Below are 26079 nucleotides of genomic sequence, written 5' to 3' on the forward strand. Positions count from 1 at the left end.
GTTGAGTTAGAGACTGACTGATTCAGTTTATCTCTGAAACTGAATCGAGTTGTTTTCATACTTTGAGTTGAGCTCTTCTCAACTGCTCTGATAGCTGAGTGAGACTGATTCTTTACTAACGGAGTTCAGTTTATCTCTCTGCCTTTGATATGCTAAGGTCAATGGTCAACTCAGCTGATCTCTTCATTTTGGCTTGAGAGTTTTGGTCAGTTTATGTCCTCTAGGCGCGATGCTTTAGCTTGCAATCATTGATCTCTGATATTTAATTGGTTTCAATGATTTTTGCGTCGTTCAATCGTGAGAAGGCTAGGATCATATTTTCGGAGTTCAGATTTTCATACTAAGCAAGATTAGGGCAAATTTTAAATGCTTTTGAAACCACCAATTGAGAATATAAATATTTTGATATGAAATTTATGTGTAAGTTATGTATATTGTATTGATTTTATGAGTTTTTGATGAGCATGATATAGAATTGTGAAACGTGAATCGTTCTTCATGTTTTGGTTAAAGATAACGTGAATCGTTCTTGATGTTTTGGTTAAAGATTTTTGAGCAAGATGTTAAAGATTTTTGAGAAAAGATGTTTGTATATGAGAAATTTCTATGTTTGTATTTTTAGTTAAAACTTTTGAGGTTGAGGTGTTTTTGATCGAACTCTTTAAAGTTTTGAAGATTTTTCATGTGCGAAATCAAGGTTTCAATGATTTAATATTTCGTTTATAGATTTTTAAGATTTGATGAAAAGTTGGGCGAATATGAGAATTTTGATGTGTGTATTTTGAATGAAAAGTTTGGATGAAAATCTTTTGAAGATGGTTGTTTTCGGATGAATCTTTTTCGAGATTTTGAATTTTTTTTTTCATGTTTTTGATAATAATTTTCAATGAGTGAGTGAATAGCTTCGAAAAGGACCGAAAAGAGAGCAAGATAGCGAGAGTCACGCCCTGCACGCGACTGCCTGCGCGTGCACGCAGCCGCACCAGCGCAGGTGCAATGCTGTTGCAGCGCACCCGCGCCTGCACTAGCGCAGGGGACCCTGCATGGGCCGTGCTACTTGAAATTTATTCCTACCCCGTTTTTGAATCCTAAATTCATGTCTGTGATATTTGAAGGTGTTTTAAGTATTTTTTATGCAAAAAGTTTCAAGTTTTGATGTACGGGACGAATAGAACGAATCACGTGGATCGGTTTAGTTATGTAGTGCATTATATGCTAGTATGTTTTCATGAAAACTATGTTCTCTATGAAAACATGAAATGTTATGAAAGATTTATGGACGTGTTTATCTTTATTTCTTTTACATACATGATTTTCAATCATGAAATGATTTTAAGAGCATGACATGATAAGTTTCAAGTTGTTTTCAAGGTTTATGATGACATGATGATTTTAAAATATTTTTAAGTATGCTTCATGAACGACAAAAAGTTTTATGATGAGAATGTTTTATGATAAGAATGATGAAGTTTACGACCATGAAGTTTATGATAAGAAGGTATGATGATGGATGTTATGATGATGAATGAAAAATATTTTGATGTTGTATGTGCTTTTGTAGTGGCAATACCGGACTGGTACTCCGGAATGAGCTCCGGAAGGGCCTTTACAAACTATGTGCTCACGAGATGGAATGATACGGAACTGGTACTCCGGGATGAGATGCGGAGAGGCCTTTCCAAAGAATGAAAGTTTAAGGACCGATGTCATATGTTTGTTGTACAACGACCGTGATCACGGTAAACAATGATGCGCTCTTATGATGGTTGCCACAATTGCATGTATCTCATCACCTTTATATGACAAGTTTTTACTATATGTTTATGTTATGCTATTGCATTAATTTTTATGTTTTTCCTATACGATATATGTATGTATATTCTTGTTGAATCTTTAAACTCACTATAATTGATTGATGCAGTTAGATTTGAGATGTAAATGAATTAAAAGCTTTGGTGGAAAGGCTGAAGAGTATTAAAGGCGAAGACATTACATGACACAACAGTTTCAAAGCTCTGACGTTTTGAAGCAAGAAGTTTTTCATATGTTTATTGTTATTTTGTTAGTAAATTATTTGATGCACGACCGTTAAGAGTTAGTGTTAAAGAAAAGTTTAGATTTTAGTATTTTCAATGACGATCTCATGACGACGAGTTTTATTGATTTTAAGTTTTTATCCTTTATTGTTTATTTCTTTATGATAGTTTATGCATGGTTTCAGAAATGTTTTAAAAGGTACTTTCTGCACTAAGTTTATTTTATCGAAACTCACATTTCGTTTACTTTTCCAAGATTTTAATTGGCAGTTCAGATTTTCTTTGTTAGTAGTAGTTTTGGCGTGCCCATATTGGAATCGATGGCTGAATGTAGGGTTGCATGTATCCTTTGTTCAAATATTTTTATGCACGATAGAGTCATTATTTTTTTAAGTGTTATTTATAGAATTTAATTTCAAGCACGATTTATGTAACTTGCAACTGCGATGCATGCCCTGCACTGTCATTTTTGAAAAATTTCCCCACACTTTTTCGCATCGTATTTCTTGAAAATGTTTAAAAATACGAGACGTCAAAACAACGGTTTCATTTTTGATGTATCTAGATCATTATTGTTGATTCAGTTGATCTTTTATCCAGTGACATTGCTTTGCAGATAATTTGATTATTGCAACACACTTTCATTTCACTATTGGGAACAGCTGTTGTCTCTTACTGTTCTCATGGGTAGCGCATGAGTAACACTTCGTATCTTCATCTTTATCTATAAAATATATGCTCATTTACTTTGGTTCTCAGTAAGGTGAATCATGGAAGTGCTTAAGAGAATTTATGAAGATGAAGTAGCAACAAAGATAGAGTTATTGAAGGCAAAAATAAAGCTGCTACAAGAGATTCTTGCTACTTTCCCACAGGAAGAGAGTAGTAGACTGGAGAAATACAAGCAGCGATTGTGTACAACCAGGTCTGAAGATGTATTCAATCCTGATGACATCTACCTCCTTTCGCTCATAAAGGAGCTTCAGTCATTGAATAAAATTACTACCTATCCAGAGTACCAGGAGGCCTCAGCTGGTGAGCTGGGTCTTTGGATGGATCTCTGGAAGATGACAATTCAGAGGCAAATATGTAATACTAAAAGACAAATATAAATAAACTATGTTTCTATTTATTGTATTGCACCTATTTTTCTTTATTTAATCAAGACTGATAAACTATGAGCAATTTAATAAATGTGAATGATCACTAAGATTAAATGAATAAACAAAGGATAGTAAGTGAAGGCTTAGTCTGATGGTTGAATCAGTTGATGTCTTCAAGTTTCGGATTTTCTTATGCAAAACTTTTGCTCAACTGATGTTCCCCCTCACTTCATGATATCTTTGAGTCATCAAAATTATTAAAGTCAGTTGATCTCATCAACTGACATTGCTTGTGAAATTTTACGCTGTACTATTCGTATAATCAGTTGACCTCTGCAACACATTCCCTTTTTAATGAGTAAGTTGTCTGCAAAAAGGTGTGTTGGAAATCGTGTCTTCTCTTCACATTCCTCTGTGTACAGTTGATGTCTTCGTCAGTTGATCTGTCTTTTGTATGACTTTGTGTGGCTGATGTTTCTCCCCACTATGGTCTCTCCTTCCTAAACTGATGCTTTATCAGTTGGTCAACTTCATTTTGGCTAGACTGACTTTTCTCCTCAGTTTATTATCGCGACAGTTTAGGATAAACTGTTAGTTTAGCTATTTATGCTAAACTGATCCCTTGACTTCCTTAGCTCTTTTTCTCCTGCAAACACAAAATCAAACTGGACTATGGTACCCAATTTACGTGGGTCCTTGATTAATTAGCCTTTAGGAGTCCATACCTGAATCACTCTAACTGATTGATTTTTGGATGGATCCCACAAAGTTCATGATTTCTTATTTGTTTGCTTGTGAGATAAATTATATGCATTAGACAGTGAGTGATGTACACTATGCATGTTATGAGGTGGATGGTGTGTTCGTGAGTGTGCTAGTGGGGTAGTGTGAATTTTCATCCTTCCTCCATTGTGAGTTCTTCTGTTCCTCCTTGGACCAAGCCATCGGTAGAGTCTATGGTTGTGGTGCTCCATCGTCGAGGTGTGTTTAGCTTGACTGTCTTTGTAGTCTTGCTTCGCACAAGAGCTCTCTGGCACATATCCAATTCCAAACTTTTGGACATTGCTCCAAGTCTCAACAGTTTTATCATTCGATAGGGTTGGACTACTCTGCTCACATCCTAAAATGGACTTAACAAAGTGAATGTATTTCCCTTTGCATGCATTCAGTTTAGGTTGAGTACTATTCTCAGTTGGTCTGCAATCCTTATCACTAAATTCGAGACCAGTTTTGTCTCCTATTGATTTTTGTGACTCATGCAATTATGTCAACAACTCTGAGGACTTATTCCAAGTTTGAATCAGTACAATCATCTTCAGATTTTCTGACTTCAACTGCTGACTCTCAACTTGTAGCTTGTCATTCTCAGTCTTAAGCTTGGCAATCTCTGCTTCTAGACTGATCTTCTCAACCAAAATATCCCAGTTAGGTTCAGTTGAACAATTTGGCAAGTCATTTTGCTTAGCTATAAATTCTTCGAATGCTAAGCACAATCTCTGATACTCATTATCCATGTCGTGCAATGCTTAAGCTAACTCCTCTTGTGTAAATTTATTAGAGTTAAAATTAAATATTTGTCCACTTGTGGAAGGTTGATCGGATGTTTGTTCCTTACTAAGTGATTGGTCTTCATGAGCCATGAAGCAGTTTTCCTCATCATTCTTTGTAAGTTCATTCGAGCACCAGGGTTCTTTAATAAGTTTAGTTGATGTGCTCCTGTTTTCTTCAGTATCGGTCTCCTCATTGCCTATTTCCACAAACCGTTGCCAAAGATTTCTGGCTATTGAACATGCCTTTGAAGTTTTGGCATTGCAGTTGTCAATAGTTATATTCCAGAATCTTTTGGCCATAATTCCGAATGTGTCTATATTACCGAGTTAAAAAACGAGAAGAAGCCTTGCTCTGATACCACTTGACGGGATCGAGTTCACTTGAGGTAAACTGCTCTCTAGACAATGATAAGAATAATTGTAGCAGTTGACCCATATATCTTCGAATTATAAGTTCAGTCGAGGTTAGTCAATTGAGCTATTTTTTTCTCGTGTGTCGATGTTAATTGGCCAACTATATTAGTGCGTAATGAGGTCAACTAACAGATTGAACTAATAGGCCAAATGGTTAATCGGAGTGGGTTAGTGATAGATTGAAATTAAATTTGCACAGGGATTTGTTTATAGATGTTAGGAGATTTCAAAGATTCCTACGTCATCCCTTAAATCCTAGAAACACTTCAAGAATATAGTTCACGACTGCTTCTTATTACAATGAGGTTTGCAGCACCTCAACTGATAACACTGAAATTACAACACGTGAGTTACATTTTACAACTCAACACTTTGCACAATTTGATCCTCACTGATCGGATATGCTTGTTGCTTGTGCTTGTGTTCTTCGACTCTTGATGGTGAGCTTTAAAGTACTTTTGAATTCCTCGATCTTGGATATATATGGGTAAACTTAAGATGTTTAGTTTACCTCTGATGATTTGAATATATGTATGCGAGAGTTCTTGTGAGTCGGATGCCTTGAAATGCCCCAAAGATGGGTATTTATACTCGACAGGTAACGACTCAATTGAATTCAGATCAATGTCGTTAACTTGTCTTTTTCGCAGACATTCCCTGACACTAAGGTACACTATTGTGTCTCTGCTTTCGGCAATTGGTCTGTATGAAAAATTATATCCACAAGAGTTCCGTTGATTTGGATTGACTCGCTCAGACTCTTGATCAGTTTCAGTCTCAGTTGAGTTAGAGACTGACTGATTCAGTTTAGCTCCGTAAACTGAATCAAGTTGTCTTCATACTTTGAGTTGAGCTCTGCTCAACTTCTCTGATAGTTGAGTGAGACTGATTCCTTATTAACGGAGTTCAGTTTATCTATTCTCCTTTGATATGCTAAGGTCAATGGTCAAATCAGTTGATCTCTTCATTTTGGCTTGAGAGTTTTGGTCAGTTTATGTCCTCTAGGAGCGATGCTTATTGCAATCAGTTTATCTCTGATGTTTAATTGGTTTTGTCAATCATTAAACTGAATCAAGTTGTCTTCATACTTTGAGTTGAGCTCTGCTCAACTTCTCTGATAGTTGAGTGAGACTGATTCCTTATTAACAGAGTTCAGTTTATCTATTCTCCTTTGATATGCTAAGGTCAATGGTCAAATCAGTTGATCTCTTCATTTTGGCTTGAGAGTTTTGGTCAGTTTATGTCCTCTAGGAGCGATGCTTATTGCAATCAGTTTATCTCTGATGTTTAATTGGTTTTGTCAATCATTAAAACATCGAAAGTTTCAACAATGTCTTTGTAAAATCAATTATCATGATAATGCCAAAATTGGCAAACTATGTGCATATTAGATAAAGATCCAGTTTTCTAAAATATTGAAATACCAAAATAATTTGATTTTTATTTACTTGTAGATAAATTGAATAGAATTTTTCAACAAATATTTTAAAGATTTTTTTCCACAAAAATCTTAATTAAGTATTTATCGAGTTTTCTAAAAAATTGAAACAGCAAAATTCTTTAGTTTTTATTTGTTTTTAGAAGGAATGAACATATTCTTTCCACAAAAAATCTTATGTATTTTAATTTGTGTAAGGACATATTGAGTTAAATAATTAAATCATCATAAAACACATGTGAGACGGTCTCACAGGTCAATTTTATGAGACAGATCTCCTATTTGGGTCACCCATTAAAAAAATATTATTTTTTATGCCAAAAATATTACTTTTTATCATAAATATGGGTAAGGTTGATCCGTCTCACAAATAAAGATCCGTGAAACCGTCTCACAAAAGACCTATTCATAAAAAATGAGTTCATAAATATATATTAATAGAAAATTTCATATTTGTAAACGTTATTGATATATTTATATATATATATATATATATATATATATATATATCAAATTACACACCGATGTTGAAATAAATCAATTCAAATCGAGTCAAGTTTTAATCCAAAATAATAAATAAAGAACACACCAACACCACATATCATATAAGTAAAAATTAAAATTATAAAAGTTAACAGTTTTTTCTCCTCATAAAAGCTTAAAACTATGAAAATTATTTTATGAGATGATCTTGTAATTAACGAATGAATATTTTTACAAGAGATTGAGATAGATAAACTGGATATATCTTACTGTAACTTAAAAATACATGTTTTCAAAGTAAATTTTAAAAAAAATTTAAATAAATCTTTACAAAATTATTCATTAGCATTACTCATTAAATTTCCTTATGGCTAATAATAAGAAATCTTTAGCTCAAAACAACGATGTTCGCAAAATTTGTGTATGGACCTATTGAACTAAATAATTAAATAATGAGTTCATAAATATATATTAGAAAATATCATATATGTTAACGATATTAAAATATATATATCTGAATTAAATTATACATCGGTATTTAAATAAACGAATTCACATGGACTCAAGTTTAATCCAAAATACTAAATAAAGAACAAAGAAACACACACACATCATATATGGAAACTTTGAAATTAAAATATGTGACTATTTTTTCCTCCTCATAAAGTTTAAAAATATAAAAATTATTTTATGGGATGATCTTGCAATTAACAAATGAATATTTTTATAAGAGAAGATGGATAAACCTGTTATAGCTTTCCGTAACTTAAAAATACATGTTTTGAAGGTAAATTTTTGTCAATAAATCTTTACAAAAAATATTCATTAAAATTACTCATTACTTCTCCTTATGACTAATAGTAGGAAATTTTCGGCTCAAAACAACGACGTTTGCAAACTCTTCTTGTATATATATATATATAAAGACAACAAATATATGATATGTATATCTTCAGTAGTTTTTAAAAAAACAATAAGATTGATATTATTTCCTTTAATTATTCAAGTTTGTAATCTACTATAGACTAGGCAAAAAAAGTCTTAAAAAATTATGGATGACACATCAAATTAAAGATTTTGAAGAAGATTATCTTGATGAAAATTATCAATCAGATTAATAATCTACAAAAGGTATAATATTATTTATTATTCAATTTATTTTTATCATTTCACGAGTAAGATTTTGAATATTTTATCATTGAAGAAAATTATTTATAAATGACACTTATCAATCAGGATTTAATTTAATCTAACATATATTACATATTAACAAATATAGAAGAAATTATATTACTTCAAGGCATACATCCATGAGATAAAAAAAAAAATAAGTGAAACCATGACAGAAGCATGTAGTAATTGCTCAAGAGATCAACGAAACAATGGAAAATCCGAGCTCTAATAACTGGATAAGCTTCAATATCAATTTTGTGTCAAGGTAAAACTTCATTAAACATTATATCTATAAGCTTACATGAGTTATTGACAAATTTTATCTTAAACTGTTAATGTATATATACACAATGATGACCGTAATGATGAACATTGAAGTTACAAGGGTTATATTGTTTGAAAATACTGCAAATGTTTTTTTATTAGTCACAACATTGAATATTATATTGATTACATCACTAAGACATATAAATAATTCTTTCTTTCAATGAATATATATTATTACCAATTATTAATAAAATCTATTTTATCTGTAGGACGACAACATTTCAATATACTGCAATTTCAATATATTGCAAGCTTTTAGAGACATCAAATAAATAAGAATTTACATTTCTTCTCAAAATGGATTAGACACTTGAAATAAAAGACGGAATATTAGCATTTGTAATTGAACGCATTCAAAATTCAAGGAAAAAACAACGAAATCATTGGAACAATAGATTTCGAACAAAAGAAATTAAAAATAAAAGATAACGTCAATAACATCATTGATCATTAACAAACTACGATATTAACTTACAATTAATAGAAAACAATAACACAATAATGAAGATTGGAGACAATAAAATTATTTATACTATTGCAAAGAAATATTTTCAGCATAAAAAAAGGAAAAAATAAAAAAAGAGACCATCCAACCAAAAAAAAAGAATAAAGATATAAAAATGCAAATAATTGATGAAGACGTCATCATAAGAATTGCTATAACATTTGACGCAATTATTAAATTTAAGGTTTATAATGCATTATCTATATTTTTTCCTCATAATCAATAGAGGTAAAATAAGTTTTCAATACAATGTATATTTTTTCCCCAAATTTTATTTTATTAAATATTTCATTACATCAAATTCTATATTTTTTTCAATGCATGTTGTAACGTTCCAAAACTCGAGGACGCTGCTAAACATACTAACTTATTTAAAAACAAAATTCGTGAAAAATAAAACTTTAATTAAAATAAAATACTGTGCACCAAACATCTTAATAAAATATTTCCCAACAATGTTTCGTCAATATAAAAAATTTAAAAGTAAAAACTTGTTTTTTTTTTCACATAAACTTAAAAGATAAACGACAAAAATGTTCTTCTAACAGCGCGCTAGTGCATCTTCTCCTCGTCGAACCGGCTACTCCACTTCCTGTCCCTCTACATAATCATCAATAATCTCATTCGCATCATCAATATTTGCACCATTCAAGTACAGTGAGTCTAAAGACTCAACAAGAGTATACATATCTTAAACATAACAAAACATAATGCATTGGCGTGTCTAAACATAACATATCATGTAATAAAAACATATATAATTAATAAAATTCTCCATTTGGGGTGATGTATTATGTGTAAATGTGACAAACATTAGTGCTCTTGGGTCCCGTGATCACGGTCGTTGTACAACAAACATATAATTTGGTACAACCTATACCATCCTTGTGTCAATATGTGTACCATCCCATACCGACCATCGACGATATGCACATTAACTTTCGTTCTTTTGGAAAAGCCCTCTCCGAAGCTCATCCTGGGGCACCAATCTCATACCGCCACCACAAGTCCACACAAGACATCAAAGGTTTTCATGCACATAAAACAACATAAACATCATGCTTCATCATTCACTTTCATAAATATCTTAAACTTCATAAACTTTCATCATAAAACTTTTTTTCGTGTCATACTCTTTAAATCTTTCGTGCTCAAAATCATGCATGCTAAGATGAAATAAAAATAATCACGCCTCTAACATTTCGTAAAATTTCATGTCTTTCATAAAAACATAGCTTTCATGAAGAAGTATAGCATATAGGTGCATTACATAACTAAACCGATCCACGTAAGTCGTTCTTTACGTTCTTAACATCAAAACTTGAAACTTTTTGCATAGGAACTCTTAAAAATACTTCAAATATCTTAAAAGATCATAAACATGAATTTAGGACCCAAAATATGATTTTTTTTAAAAAAAAAATGCTGCCCAACCCACGCAGGGGGCAGCGTGCGCATGGGTTGCCCAGAAATTTCTACCCTACGCGAAAACTGATTCTGCACGCACCGAGTTCTTCCAAATGCGCTCCAATCGACATCCAACAATAAAAAACCTTGAAAAACACTTCAAGTGACTCTTTTAAACAATCACCTCCCAAGATTTAACCCAAAAACACATCGAAAACCTCAATCATCTACCACAATCAAACTTGGACTCTTTGAAACACTTAAAAGATGCAAACTCTCAAAACATGATCAAGAACTCGTCGAGAGCAACCTGCGTTTCATGAAAATAAACAATCAAACATCATGCTCTTCAAAACTCTTCAAAATTCATGCAATATACAGAACATATACGACAATATGCAAATTTCTACTACCAAAATACCTATATTCTTGCATGATGGTTTCAAAAATCATTTAAAACTTTTCCGATCGTTGTAGGTTGGAGATAATCGGTACTCTTCTAGCAATTCTAGCCTCGAACGAACAAGATGAGGTTCCTGCTAGCTCTTGGTGGGATTTTGAACGTGAAAGGTAGGAGGCTTGTGATGAGAAGAGAAAAGTTTGAGAGAAGAGATTACACGCTCAAAAATTTGTAACTAATGGGCTTGAAATTCGGCCCATTAGTTGAAAACGTACACAAACTTTTAAAATTAACTCTCTCAACTATTAAAATAACGCTGCGCCAATTTTAAACTTAAAATAAACATGAAATATTTTTCTTAACTCGTTAGAAGATTAGTATCGTTTCTCAGTCCATAATTACTCTCAACCTTAAAACATTAAATTAATTTGCAACATTAAAACATCAGGCCCGCATAAACATTTCATAATTGTTAAATTCCATAAATAAAATACATAAAATCATTAAAAATATCATTTTAAAAATATCGTGAGTGAATTAGTGGACTTCTGGACCTTACACATGTCTAATTTATACAAAATTATAATATTTATTACAACTATGGTTTCCAACAACTATAAATTCAATCAGATTTGTAACACATAAATTTTTTTAACAAAATATTATTCAAAGCATGATAATGTACCTAATAATAAATTCATCTTCTGCATGATATCAAGAGTAAAAGATGTATTTCTAAAATATTAACCTACAATACATGAAAATATAGTTAGAAAACATTAGATATTAATAGTTAATTGATAGTGTTATTTTATCATGCATCAAACACTTACGAGAACATGGATATATTACACTAAATAGAAAAACGATTGTATGCTTTATAAAATTCAGAAAAGCAATAGCAGGTGAAAATATAGATCAAATTATTGATTTTCGTCTCAAATTTAAGTTACTAGAAAATTAAAGATAATACAAATAACATAACAATTTCTTATTTTAGACCAATGAACAACAAAAATTGTAGAAAAAACTTTAGTTAGGCTGCGTTTACTTGCCTTGATAAATGAAAAATTACATAATTAATGCCGACTAATCCTATGTTTACTTGCAAAATTGAAAATGGGTATAAATCTTTCGGCCAATTAATGATAGGATTCACAGATGATTTTTAGTCCTAAATTTTTCATGGGATTATAAATCTTTACAAGGTGAGAGAGTGAAAAAAATTTTAATCACATATTATTATTTATCCATAACCACTGTATATCCTATCAAATTATCTTATTAATTATACTTTAATATATCTTTGCTCAATCCCGTCATTTAAAGTAAACACAGCCTTATAGTAAAAAACTATCTTTACTAGACTCTACAAGAAGAAGAGGAATAAGAGAAGTTAAGAGTGATTAACAATCAGTTAATACATAAAAAAAAAAATATTATTGAAGGATGATTTTTCAATGAGCAGGAGGTAATATGACATGAATTGATATTGAGAATTCAATAATTACTTTCTCCAATATGAACAAATATTTATAAATATAAAATTTCATAATTCTATAAAATATATCTCGTGATTATATTCATATCTACAAAACTTGTGACCTTTAATTTGGTTTATCGGTATTGTACAATTGAACCAATGTTTATAACCATAGTTTTGTGGAAAAGTGAGATGTAAGTGATGTAACAAAGTTTATTACTGGTGTGATATCGTGCTAAATCACTCTTTTTGAAATAATATGAATTAGATAGTGATGTCGAAGAATATTTGAGATTCATACGTTTTACAACATATAAAGAACATATATCATTATTTAAAAGCAATTGTATATAAAGTAGATAATAGAAAGAATAAGTGATATAAATAAACACATTAATAATTTGAAATCAATTACTGAAATAGAATAATCAACATATTAATGTCAAAATAAGGAAAACTCAGAGATCGTTGGTGACTAGCACATCATAGGCATCGAACTTGAAGATAATGAAAGTACAGATATGTCAGCAACATCACCGAGAAAAAAAAATGCAAATAAACAATAAGAAAGGTCAAGAATTGTAAGTCATAAATATTTTTTTTAAAAAAAAAATGAATTTATGGATATTGTTAGCCGTATTTGTCTTACTATTATCTCATTTAATAACTAATATGATGCACGCAAAGTGCTTCCACATGTGAAGCATGTGTTCCTTAATAGTATTTTAAAAACTAGTGAAACTACATACTTGTTGCCTGTGTAATATAGTATATAAATTTTAATATAACACGTTACTTTTTTAATGATTACTAATAATCGAGCTACACACGATGTAAATAAAAGTTACGTAAATAAAAAATTGAGAAAGATAAAAATTAAAAAAAATGTGGAGTGGAAAGAAGTTGATAAGAGGTTCATTTAAATTTTGAGATGACAATAAATAGTAGAAATAGTAAATTCTGATATCGACATATTTTTCTTTTATTAATAAAAAATGAATGAGTGTTTTTATGGGATAAATATGTAATTTGATGTTACTGAAACATTGACGGACCAAATCAATTACTGTAGATATTTTAAACTTTATATATATATGAATTTAGTTTTTTTTTAAATAAAAAACCTCAAGAACTAATTATGCAAGAATACAATATTGATGTTTTTGTATGTAATGAAAAGATTGTTGTTTGGATGTGCACTTTAAAAATATTTTTAGTATTTTATAAGTGAAAAAAAATTTAAAGTATGTGTTTGGATAAGATTTTTATACATGTTTTTGAAAAATATTTTTTTAAAAATGTTTTTCAAGTATATTTTTTAAATAACAATTGAGATGTTTTTTTAGATGTTTTAAGAATGGAACTATGGAAGACAAGAATGAACAACATTATTTTTGAAATGTTAAAATATTTTTATAGAATATTTTGTCTAAACACATATTTATTCATAAAACAACTTTTAAAATTTTTTATAATTTTTTTAAAAAAAGCATTGTTATAAAAATATTTTATAAGTATTTGTCCAAACAGAGTTTTAAATTTCAAGAAAAAATAAAAAAAAACATTAGAATCATATTTTACTAAATTTTTTTAGTTATGTGTATAATTTTAGAGAATTATTAGTTTATGATGGGAACATAGATGCATATCATATCATAATCTTGCAGAAAATTATTATTTTATCAAAATTATTAATCTAACAAGCTATCCCAAGTGAGATACAAGAAAAAAAATTATTTTAATTTACAAAAATTTTACCCGATGATAAAAAAAAATTCCAAGTGGATTTAATTAAATAGGTTTAATGTTATAACGGTGATAAAATTATAAATGTCCAAATTGGAGATGTGAATAAATGTTTGGAAGTGTCTTCCTCTTATTATTATCAATTTTTTTCAATCAATGTTCTACCTCGACAATTAACTCAGTCTTGCTTAATGCACCTTGCATCGATCATCATGAAAATGACTCGGTCTTGCGTAATGCACTTTGAATTGATCATTATTAACGGATGAATGAACGTTAGTTACGTGACGTACGTTCCATAGTGCATCACGTAGAAATACACATTATTTTTTCTCTTTGTAACTAATAACTAGGAAATCAAATTCTGCAAAACTTCTTTTCCCTTTTTGGAATTAAAAACCAAATATTCCGAGAGGAATGGTCTGCAATAGGATATATATTCCTAATAAGTACGGTCCGTGAATAAATCACAACGAGACACGATGAGACTCAACGACAACCTTCACTCGCAGAACCAACTAAAAATGGTATATCAACTTCAGACTTACAACATCCGTACCTAGTTTTAACATCAAACCCACAGGAAATGGCAGGGAAAGTGCCATGTAAAGGAAGACTGCATAAGGCACTTCATCTTCTTCGCTTTTTTCCAGCCTTAGTTTCACTTTCTTGAGACTTCACATTATCTGGCGATTTCCCTTTGACGGATTCTTGTGATTTTGCCAAGTCGGTGGTCTTTCCCTTAATGTGATCAGTTTCTTTGAACTTTGACGAACTAGATTTTGCTATCCCTGTTCCGTTGACACTGCTGGATCTGCCACTTTGTGGAGTCTTACCTTTAGAATTGGCAATTCGGTGGCGGTCTGGTTTCGAGTGGCTTGAAGTTTTCGCAACATCATCTCTAGATCTACCAGATGTCTTGGCAGAATCCTCATGAGGTTTGCCCCTGAGTTTCTGAGGAGGGGTTTTATCCTTGACAGAACCTGCTACAGATTTCCCACTGGATTTTGAGTTACTTTTGGACTTCAACTCTGCTTTGCCATCATCCTTAAATTTGCTTCCAGATTTCCCACCAGACTTTACATCTTTCAGTTTACCAGAAGAAGTGGACTTGCTACAAGCCATTGATTATTAGTATAATTTGACCTTTAAATTTTTAAAAAAAAATGTACAGGGAAACTGAGAATCATAAGAACCACCTTTTAAGTGAACCATCCATCTTCCTCTGCTTGCTTGACAATTCAGAAATGGCATAACCTTTCTTCTTCCTTCGCCTGGTAAAAGGAAAGAAATAATCAGCATAACCATACACAAAATGGGTCCAAGAGAATTTCTTGTCCATCAAAATTCTCCCCACTAAGGAAGTTTCCTGGTTGAATTTCACAAATTTTACCAAGGTTTCACTGCAAATCTAGGAATTTGTTTTGGTATTGGATAATCGGTTTAAAGATCCGCCACTATATGATTTTGAAGGTTTTATATCATTTTCCCTTCTTTCAAGATTTGAAAAATCCAAGTTGACGGAAATGTTTCCATACCCCATTCCATCTCAAGATGGACATACAAAAGTTCACTGTAACAATTAGTTCTCCTTTGCCGAAAAGATTCAACAAAACATAAAACAATAGAAACCAAAATTACTCCTGCATTACATATTACCATACTATGTACACAAGCAGCAGTGTCCTGCTGGATTTACCTTTTAATTCTAACATCCCACATACTATTTAGCCACATCGTTAAGATTGATGAAGGGAGAAACATAAAATAATAATATATTGATCTATGGACTGACGCTGACAGATGAAACTGGTTACGGGATGAAGAACATAATTCCAACAGGAAAATGCAGATGATCCAGGGATCTTCCCATTGATCCTGCACTAAAAATTTAAATCTCATCCCTAGATCCCAGACAAAAGACAGTTCAAGGATGGATACCCAGCTAAAATAATTTTGACACAGTAGATATAGCTGCAAGTCTCCAAAATCGAAGATAAATGCCTTATTCCTCATGAAGGGATACTAGGAAGTAACAAAACACGGAAGATGTAGCAAATGGAGAATAAACTTACATCTCTGAGGATGCATCATGACTTGACTGCTCAATAGATTTGCCCTAGTCACACACATTGTAAAATATAACATATAAATTGAGAACGTTTTAATAGGAATTAGAAACCAGTAAATTTCCAATTCTAACCATGTCAGCAAATGAATCATCTCCAACCAATTCCCATCGCTCCCTTACTAGATTTAGTACTTCTTCGTCGCCATCAATATACGACACCTATTTTTCAGATGGAAGCCAATTTACAAAGAATCAAGTTTTAAATGCATAACAAACAAAACAATGAAAGGAAGAAAGATATTTTTTCCTCACCATATGCTTCTTCTTGACAGGATCAAAAGAAGAAATAGCACCTTCATAAAACCTGACAGCAACGGAAGCATCATAAAAAAGTAATTTCCTTCATAAACAATTTTAACAAAGTGGAATGTAGGATGACTTACATATGATCTTTTGGCCACCAGACCTTAACTTTTGAACCAACCAGCTCCTCCCCGTACTCTTTAGTCTCGGATGCCTGACACAAAATAACAATAAACTAATCTGAATCAACTAAATATTAGATTGTTGAAAGTTTGGTCGTGCAGCTTCTCTGAATGCCAGTGCAACAAAGCAGTCTTCCATGTGTTTCAACAGTACATTTCAAGCACAAAAACAATACTCAGATGCGGTGCATCCGTTTTTTCAAAGGAAAAATAAGAAAACAAACTATCCAAAAAAGGGAGATAGACATCCACCAATACTTGATGGGGAAACTAACCAATTTTCTCATTATCCAAAACCTCGGGCATTTTTTGACATTTTTTTAAAAAGAAGCAACTGGAAATCTCTCCCACCAAGCATAAATAAGAGAGATAATAATGTCCTTGATTTGTCCAATATCCAAAACTAGACTCAAGGAATACAGGTGCAAGGAACATCAGGCTTTAAAGTATGATATGAAATTCGAATGGTACAAAAAGAAATGTCATGATACGCACTTTATCTGTGCCTGGAGATCGTTTTCTCTTATTACTCATCCTTTTAATTTCTTCCACACTGTCCTCATTTTTCGATGGTTTTAAAGGAGTCCTTGGTGAGGCAACCATGTCCTAGAGATGACAAATAGAACATGTGTTAAAACAAATATATATATATATATATATATATATATATCAGGAAAAGTAACTGAAAAAAAAGAACTAAAGAACTAAAAAAATCCATAGAAAACTTGATTACCTGTCCATGATCATCTTTGGAAGAAAATTTCAAAACATCAGGTTTCTTTTGTCCACCCTTTTTCCCTTCTTCTTTCTTGGACAAAGAGGATCCATCCTCCACCTTGTTACTAGCATCTCCCAACTTTTCGGTTGGATCTAGTGATCTTGCCTCTGAATCACTGCTCATACGATCATTCTTGGATGAAACTTCTTCAGCCAAAACTTTATCCTTGTCATATTTCTTTTTCAATGAGCGGCGCTGCTGCTTTGCTTTTAAAATATCCGTTCCTTCAAGTGCCTTCTTAGATGCACAATCATCATATGCTGTCTCTTCTGTATCCAAGTTCTCCTTCCTTTTTGCTCGACCAGCTTTCTTAGATTCACTATCGGCAGGCATGCCAGGGCTTTGAGTTGAAGATGCTAAATTTACATCCCCTTTCTCGATTGCTTTTAATTGTGGAGAATGAATATTAATATCATTAACATTGTCCAAAGATATGTCAGCTTCAACAGCGGGAATCTCATCAGGTGAAACATCTTTAGCAGCAATGTCTTGGTGACACGGCACTTGCTCAGCTGGTGTCTGATCATCATGAAGATCTGAAGAGACAGCTAAATTTTTCTTAGGTTTAAACTGTCTTCCCTTTCTCTTAGCATTGGTTTCCACTTTAAGCCCCAATATCTCTGGTTTTCCAGCACCCAAATCATCAGATACAGTTTTGGGCATTGATTTGTCATCGATATGTTGGCTAGAATCTGCCATGTTTGAATAATGTGCATCGGGAATTGTTTCTTCAGTCACGGTCTCATTAATACTGCTGATTGACTTGGGTGATTTTGTCGCAGAGGTATCTTTATCCAGCACAGGGGTCTCAGCCGAACCCTCTTTAGCCACCTGTTCAAAACCAATAAGATCAAACAATCACTTTTATAACAAAGGAGAATGATGCCTTTTCCGACAGAGAGCGTAGCTGGTGAATATTCACAATCCACCAACTTGATTAGTCGTATGTGATCCTACTGCCCCTTTGGTGAAAAGAAATTCCGATTAACAAAAATATTTTCGAATTGAGGCTACCCATGGTCTGTGTCCCCAGAATTATCGATAATTCATTTGTTTCATTGGTACATTTTTTGGTGTGAAAGAAAAAGTTCCTGTGTAAACAATGGCTAGCAAAGCTCATCATGGTTACCATGAATAATAATTAAAAAAAAAAGAGAGAGAATAACATGCAAGTTATGCTTGCAAGATTTTAACCCTTATTAGGCTTCACAATAGCGCTCATGAGAACTTTATTTCAGAATGGCCAGGGAGAAATAAACAAGTATGGCATGCGAATAAATCACAAGACATGACGGCAACCATCAATTGCAGATCAACTAAGCATGGCATTTCAACTTCAAACTTACAACATCCATGCCTAGTTTTGTCCTCAAAACCCACAGGAAAAGTGACCATTTCATCATTCAGCGCCACAAATAAGGAATCCACGGATTGATAGCTGAACGATAAAACTAGCTTATCTTATTAAAGACAAGTTAACAGAAGCAATACATGTAAGCTTTTAAAAAATAGAGGCAATACACGTATTGAAAGGAAGCCAAAAAACAGAATCTTACAGTTACAAACCAATTAACTAAATGCCTACTAAAACCTAAATGACAACAAAACCACAAAAATGCAACAACACTACATATAAACATACTACTTCTCTAAATATTTAAATTCGGAAGAAAGTAGAAGTGACATCACAAGTAGAGTCTGGGGCCTACCAAACCAGAAAGCAAGAACTCGTAGATAAGATGATTTGCAATAGAACAGAAACCATACCTTCTGGTATTTGGAGATGTTTTCATTATTGTGTCCAACAGTACTAGCATTTGGCTCGCATGTGGAAGCTACAACTTCGCTATAATCATCAAAATTGGTATCTGAAGTTTTTAATGCTTGCGTTAAATAAGGTCTAAGCTTCTGTGCACAATTCTGAAAAACTTTCTCAGCTAATTTCTTTGCAATTGGAAGAACCTCCTGTCAAGCATCTATTAATTAGCAAAAAAAGAAAGGAGGGTTCAAAAGTTTGAATAAATGTCTAAAAATTAACCTTATTGTTCCTTTTCAAGGTATCTAAAATGGGATTGAGTAAGTCTGAAGAGATATCTTCACTTTCTTCTATAACAAGAGTCATAACGGTCTCCATGGAGGCAAAAATGATTTCTGAATGGTGAACTCTGGAAGTATCACATTAACAATACTTAGCAGTTCAGACTGAACACTGTCATAAAATAGCACAGCTTTCATGTTTGATCCTCATACAATCCAAAATCAAATATGCATTAATTCCCATCCCTTTTCAACTATGCTGCAGTATCGTGTTTAACAGTTATGTGGATGACCCACCTAAAACTCCGAAATTCGAAGGCATCAGCTTTTCCTAAAGATTCTCAAAATTCATTTGCTAGTAAATTCTTTCAACAAATCCAAAATCAAGTTCCCTTCATCAACACACTACGTAAATATTAATCTCAGTTTCAATTCTTCAATTGAAATTCTCATCGATTTAATAGGGTATCTCATGACTAATAATGCTCGATGTCACCAGAAAAGGATTTAGGTTCAAGGTACAAACCACAACGCGTGGGCAGCAAAAACTCAACAGTGTGCCATATCTAAGAAATGCGCCAAAAACAAACATACAATTTGAATTCAGGTAGGTTGGCCAATATCATCTAATAATTTTCTACTTTTGAATAATTGAAGAGGAAAACTTTCATAAGATTTTGATCAAAATTTTGAAATATTTATCAAAAGATTTCATATACTTACAGAACTCAATTTTGCACCTACAATGACAAGGAAAAATCAGTGGGAAGTTGGCTAATATGGGCTTGAAGGAATGTGAACCAAATAAAACCTTATTAAATAACTGACAACACTCAATCAGTAGGAAGTTGGCTAATATGGGATTGAAGGAATGTGAAGCAAATAAAACCTTATCAAAGGCTAGACATTAAACAACTGACAACACTCAATCAACACATGCCAATCTGTACCTTATAGCTTTAAGAAAGTGCTGAAACATCTCAACGATCATCTGATCACATTCTAAATCCAACATGATAACACAAGACCTGACTTTAGCCACCGTTTCAAGAATAGAGGCCCTCTTATGATGAGATCTGCTAGATGTGTCCGACAAATCCTCAAAAGATGATACAATCAAGTGAAAAACATCCTGTATCATGCCCATACGAAACGTTATGAAAACATCCGAGGGGAAAACACCCATGTAGAGAGAGATGGGGTAAAGAAAGATAATCACCTTCATTTTGTCATCATCATATGGTGCATCTGGGGCAGTAATTCTGGTGATCTCACTGATGCAAGAAGCCACACCTACTTTGACATCAACATCAGGATGCTTTAGAAAATCTTCTGTAATCAATGCATCCATTAGCGGTGAAAGGGCATTTAGCATGGATTTGGCAGGTGACTGCTCCACTTTTGATAGAAGTTCCTCAATTCGCTTAAATCAAATCAAACGGACAAAAATATAAGAGGCAGTATACCGAGGATTAATTAGCAAGCACAAAAAAATTGGAAGTGATTTTTTTAATCTCAATGAATTTAAGGATTGTTACCCCAATTAAAACAAAGAAATATGATGGGTGTGCTACATGCTTACCATCACAGAAACTCTGCAAAATAATGCCTAAACAAGTTTCAAAGATAAATCGAAAGCTCAAATTTTAGTTGATCCACGGCGACACTTATCCCCCATGAAATAAAAAAAGTATTTGGTCGCTAATGAATCTTCTTTTGTATTCTTCAGTGACAAAAACAATGATCACGTGGCTCCAACAGAAAATATATGTACATAATTACACGAATAACAATGGTTGATTTCTGGCAAAAAAATAAAGGTAATTATTAAAAAGCACCTTGTGATGTTTATGATTTTTCTATCACCCAAATTACAGAGAATCCTTTTAGAAGGTTAAACTACAACAAACTCCAAACAATGGTTCCAGTAACCGAGTGTCACGCCTTCCAATGTTGGGCAAGAGTTCAACAAAATTTGCAATAAAGCATAATTAAAATTTGCAATAAAATATCGATTATAGCAAGAAAACGTTTTTTCTGAAAAAAAATCACACGAGAAACAGATTTCAAGAGATTAATTGGGTGGGAAAGATATAGCTTACATCGAGGAGACGTAGGAGCTCATCGAGAGAAGAGGGGGGCTGAGAAAGACCGTTCCCAGCTGCGGTGAGCCGTTCTTCCAGCTCCATATCTGAAAGCGGCCGCATAATTTTCTAGCAATCTATCAAACAGATCGTTCTACACAAATAAACAAATTGCAGCTCTTTTTGACAGCATCGAATAACGTGGACTCGGGAACCCTAAGAACGACGGGTAGGGAGAAATTTTAGTTATTTCTTTTCTATGCAATATATTGGCTAATTGCATTCACACCCTCTGCGAAAAGTCTAAAAGATATAAAATTTTTTAAGAAATATTAATACCACCTCTGCAAAAAGTCTAAAAGATATAAAATTCCCTAAGAAATATTAATAGGCTAATGCATCCCTCAGTTTTTTAAAATGTAGCACATTTTACCCCTATGTTATACAAACTCGGGCACATTTATATCCTCTCATAGGGGTTTTTATGCTAATTTTTTTAAAACATAAGGTCTAACATGCTATTAATTTTACACATGGTGTTTTATGTCTTTTAGACTTTTCACGGGGGGTGTGAATGCAATTAGCCCGCAATATATATAATAGGGTTAGTCTATGCTACATCGGGAGTGTTTCTCCTCCTATTTCAATATCATTAGATCACGTGGATCCATATATTTTTATGAAAATTGAAATATGTATTGATGATCTAATGATTGATATTTGACCACATCATGAGGGAGAAAAACTTCAGGTGTAGCATAGAATAATCCATATATAATATATGAAAATTGAAGGAGAATGTGTAAAATCTATTGTATTTTAAAAAAAGATCGGATCTTTAATTTACTTATATATATATCCTTACGTTTAACTAATAAAAAATAAAAGATATTTATTAAATTTTAAACTTAAAGTCATTCTTTTCCATAATTTTTAAGCTTAGATCAACCCAAACAAACTTGCTTGGGTCTACCCAAGTTTCTCCATGTTTGGGTTGACCTAAGTAAGGCTCTTGGGTCGACCCAGAGCAATTTTGGGTCAACCCAAGCATATTATGTTTGGGTCGACTCAAGCTTGTGTTGCGGAAAGAAGCATTGTGCGCCGCAGAAAAAAATCATGTTTCATTTAATTCGAGATGTGAAACATAAGGAATTGGGATGACTATCAATTCCATAATACAGGTTTGTTTGTAACGCATTTATTTGTATTTTTAACATATCTGTTTGTCAAGAAAAATTAAGCAGTTAAATAATTTTTTCGCTGCTAATTTCACAAGTTTGATCAATATTTACATAATTTTGACCCGTAATTACATAAATTTGACATATAATCGCATATATTGCAACATATTGATCCACTAATTTCACAGTTTGTTCTATAATCGTACACATTTTAACATATGAATCCATTAATTTCACAAGTTTGACCGATAATTACATAATTTTGACACGTAATTATACACTTTTGTCCAATGTTCATTGATAATTGTATATTTTTTAAACAATTTATCCACTAATTTCATGAGTATGTTTTATATTCGTACATGTTAACGTATTAATCCGCGAATTTCACATGTATGTTTTATCCACTAATGTTGACCGATAATCGTACATGTTTTAACATATGAATCCACTAATTTTACAAGTATGTTCTATAATCGTACATGTTTTAACTTACGATACGCTAATTTCACAAGTTTGACCCATAATTACATAATTGTGACCCGTAATTACACAATTTTGACCGATAATCGTATATGTTTTAACATATGAATCCACTAATTTGACAAATATGTTCTATAATCGTACATATTTTAACATATGAATCCACTTATTTCACGAGTATGTTGATCTATAATCGTTCATGTTTTAGCATATGAATCCGATAATTTCACAAGTATGTTGACCTATAATCATACATATTTGAACATATGAATTCACTAATTTCACAAATATGTTATATAATCGTACATGTTTTAACATATGGATCAGTTAATTTCACAAGTGTATTATATAATGATATATGTTTTAACATATGAATACACTAATTTGACAATTACAGCTAATTGTTGACCCAGCTTGGTCAGACCCAAGCATGTGCTTGGGTCGACCCAAGATGGGTCTGACCAAGCAAGTGCTTGGGTCAACCCAAGCACATGCTTGCTTGAGTCTGACCATGCTTGGCCAGACAAGCAAGACCAAGCATGCACTTGGGTCGATGGTAGAACCCAAGCACTTGGGTCTGACCAAGCTTGGTCAGACCCAAGTAAGTGCTTGGGAGTGCTTGGGTCGACCCAAGCACGCTAGCAAGGGCGCCTAGGCGCCATGCATGACACGCGCCTAGGCGCCACCTTTGGAGCCTAGGCGCCGACCAGGAATAGCGCCTAGGCGCCTCGGATGGCGCCTAGGCGCTAGGCCTGTCTAGCGCCTATGCGCTTCCTGTGGCGACTAGGCGCCTAGTTTTTTTTTTTTTCCTTTTAAAAATAATTTTTTGACATTCGAAGGGTATTTTTATGATCTTTTAAGCTATTTTTATATTTTGAAAATATTTTATATTTTCAATTTTGACATCAAGAACGGAAGTAACAACTCACGTGGATCGGTTTAGTTATCAATTACATATATATGTTATTATTTCTTCACAAAAGTTATTTTTTATGAAAGTCATTAAAACTTTATGAAATGATAAGAGCGTTGTTGATTTTATTTCATTTTTTTTGCGTTCTTATTTTTTACGCTTCTTGTTTTACGCTAAGTTTTTTTTTTTTAGTCTTACAAACCCGGTTCAACTATATTTTAAAATATTATATATTCCAATTAACCCAAAGGGTCCTAGTACACCTCCTAAAATATGACATTCTTAATACGTTCTATTATAATTATCTTTTATCGTAGTTGAAAATCCAAAATCTCAAAATGATGGTACTTTCGCATCGAAAGCTAATTTATTTAGACTTGCTCATTCAATTGAAAATGGTAGAGTTTACTCTTATGCTAAAATATCATTGTTTTTTCATAATATAATTTGCTAGAAGGAAATCAAAATTCTATCACTACTTGAAAATTTCAAAGTGGAACTGAACACTACATGAAATCATAAAACACAAGATAATGCCCAAAAATAAAATATTACTTATAAAAACAAAATATCAATTTAGTGGTGAGGTAAAAACTTTTATTAACCTTTCAACGTAATCAATCATTAATCGCATAATATTTATTTGGCTACATTCTATATTCAATTTCTATAATAGTAAATCAAAAACCGATTTCACAAACTTATCTCAAGCTTCCATATATTGTTCTTGTTTAAAACTAGAAATAATTCGTCACTTATCAAACCAATTTTCATCTTGTCGAAATCTTAGGTTAATTCATAACTTACATGAACACTTCCATATATAAAATGTTTTCAAGACTTAGTTGTATAAAGATACCAATCCAAAAAATTCAAGAAGCAAATCAAAGATAAATATGATATTTCTCTCCTAACTGATGTCTTTTTACGTTGTTTTTTTTACACACACATACAAATAAACCTGATAGAAAATATATAAATATATATACCCAATGCAAAAGCCTCAACCCGTCATCTTTTCAATACAACAATTGTATAGTGGGAAGCGAGAAGGTGACAGGTTGAGGATTAGGCATTGGGTATATTTTTTGTTTTCTATCAAGTGTATTTATGCGTGAGAAAAAAATTAAGGTGAAAATATATCACTTCAAAAAAATGTTGTCGTAGAACTAAAATACATGCACATACGAAAATGGTTTTAAACGGCCCAAAAACACGCAAATAGCCAATGGTTAATTAAAATTGTTGTCTTAGTTTGAAAACCGTTGTATTTGACACATATAAAGACAACATTTTTTTAAAAAACCGTTGTCTTTTTTCATTGAAATAGGACAAACAACAACGGTTTTAGTGAAAACTCTTTTCAACGGGTAAAAAACAACGGTTTTTAACAACAAACTTGAAAATATTTGGATAAAATATCTTTAAAATACTAAAAACACCTTAATATTGCATAAAAATTCCATTCGACGTCAAAAAAGTGGTTTAAAAAACAGAAGAAGCGCCTATGCGCTAGCATGGGCGCCTAGCGCCTAGGCGCCGTCCAGGAATAGCGCCTAGGCGCCTAGACACACAAGCGCTTAGGCGCCTCTTTTGACGCCTAGGCGCTAGTCCTGTCTAGCGCCTATGCGCTTCCTGTGGCACCTGAAAGAGTGGGTGCCCGGTTAGCCAACTTTTGGCTAAGGGCTTTTATGACTCTATGTATAAACAATCTTTGTTTAATATAATTTACATTCATTAATGGCATTTTCTTTATCTTTCTTCATATTGTTATATTGTGATATACTATTGTTGTTTTGATAAAGACCTTGAATATACTATAGTGTAAGTAAGATGAGATAGTGAATAAAGAGAGATCACTATTATGAAACACATCTTATAGTCACTGTATATTCTAAATAGTTCCTAGTCAATTGAACCGTCCGCTAATAAGGATAAGGATCGCTCGAGATTGAGACTAGCATTTGTGATGCCAAGTACCA

The 26079-nt window shown here is 32.5% G+C and overlaps 1 protein-coding gene across 2 annotated transcripts; it reads right to left on the reverse strand.

Annotated features, from left to right (window-relative positions):
* Positions 1-14483: 14483 nt before the first annotated feature.
* LOC140882695 (sister chromatid cohesion protein PDS5 homolog C) lies at positions 14484-21767 on the reverse strand. 2 transcript variants are annotated; one of them, XM_073288849.1, is made up of 13 exons: positions 21539-21767; positions 20656-20859; positions 20387-20568; positions 19438-19564; positions 19167-19364; positions 17355-18230; positions 17117-17227; positions 16580-16653; positions 16449-16500; positions 16269-16355; positions 16141-16184; positions 15265-15339; positions 14484-15179 (listed from the first exon to the last, which is right to left on the reverse strand). In XM_073288849.1, the coding sequence occupies exons 1-13, from the start codon at positions 21641-21643 to the stop codon at positions 14696-14698; spliced, it is 2619 nt and encodes an 872-aa protein (XP_073144950.1). In that variant the 5' UTR covers positions 21644-21767; the 3' UTR covers positions 14484-14695. The 2 variants fall into 2 exon arrangements, with proteins under 2 accessions (XP_073144950.1, XP_073144958.1); XM_073288857.1 differs by lacking the exons at positions 20656-20859; positions 21539-21767 and having other exon boundaries at positions 19438-19608; positions 20387-20490.
* Between the last annotated feature and the right edge of the window lie 4312 nt (positions 21768-26079).

The sequence above is a fragment of the Henckelia pumila genome, chromosome 1, assembly GCF_033568475.1.
Source record: "Henckelia pumila isolate YLH828 chromosome 1, ASM3356847v2, whole genome shotgun sequence".
NCBI classification, from domain to species: Eukaryota; Viridiplantae; Streptophyta; class Magnoliopsida; order Lamiales; family Gesneriaceae; genus Henckelia; species Henckelia pumila.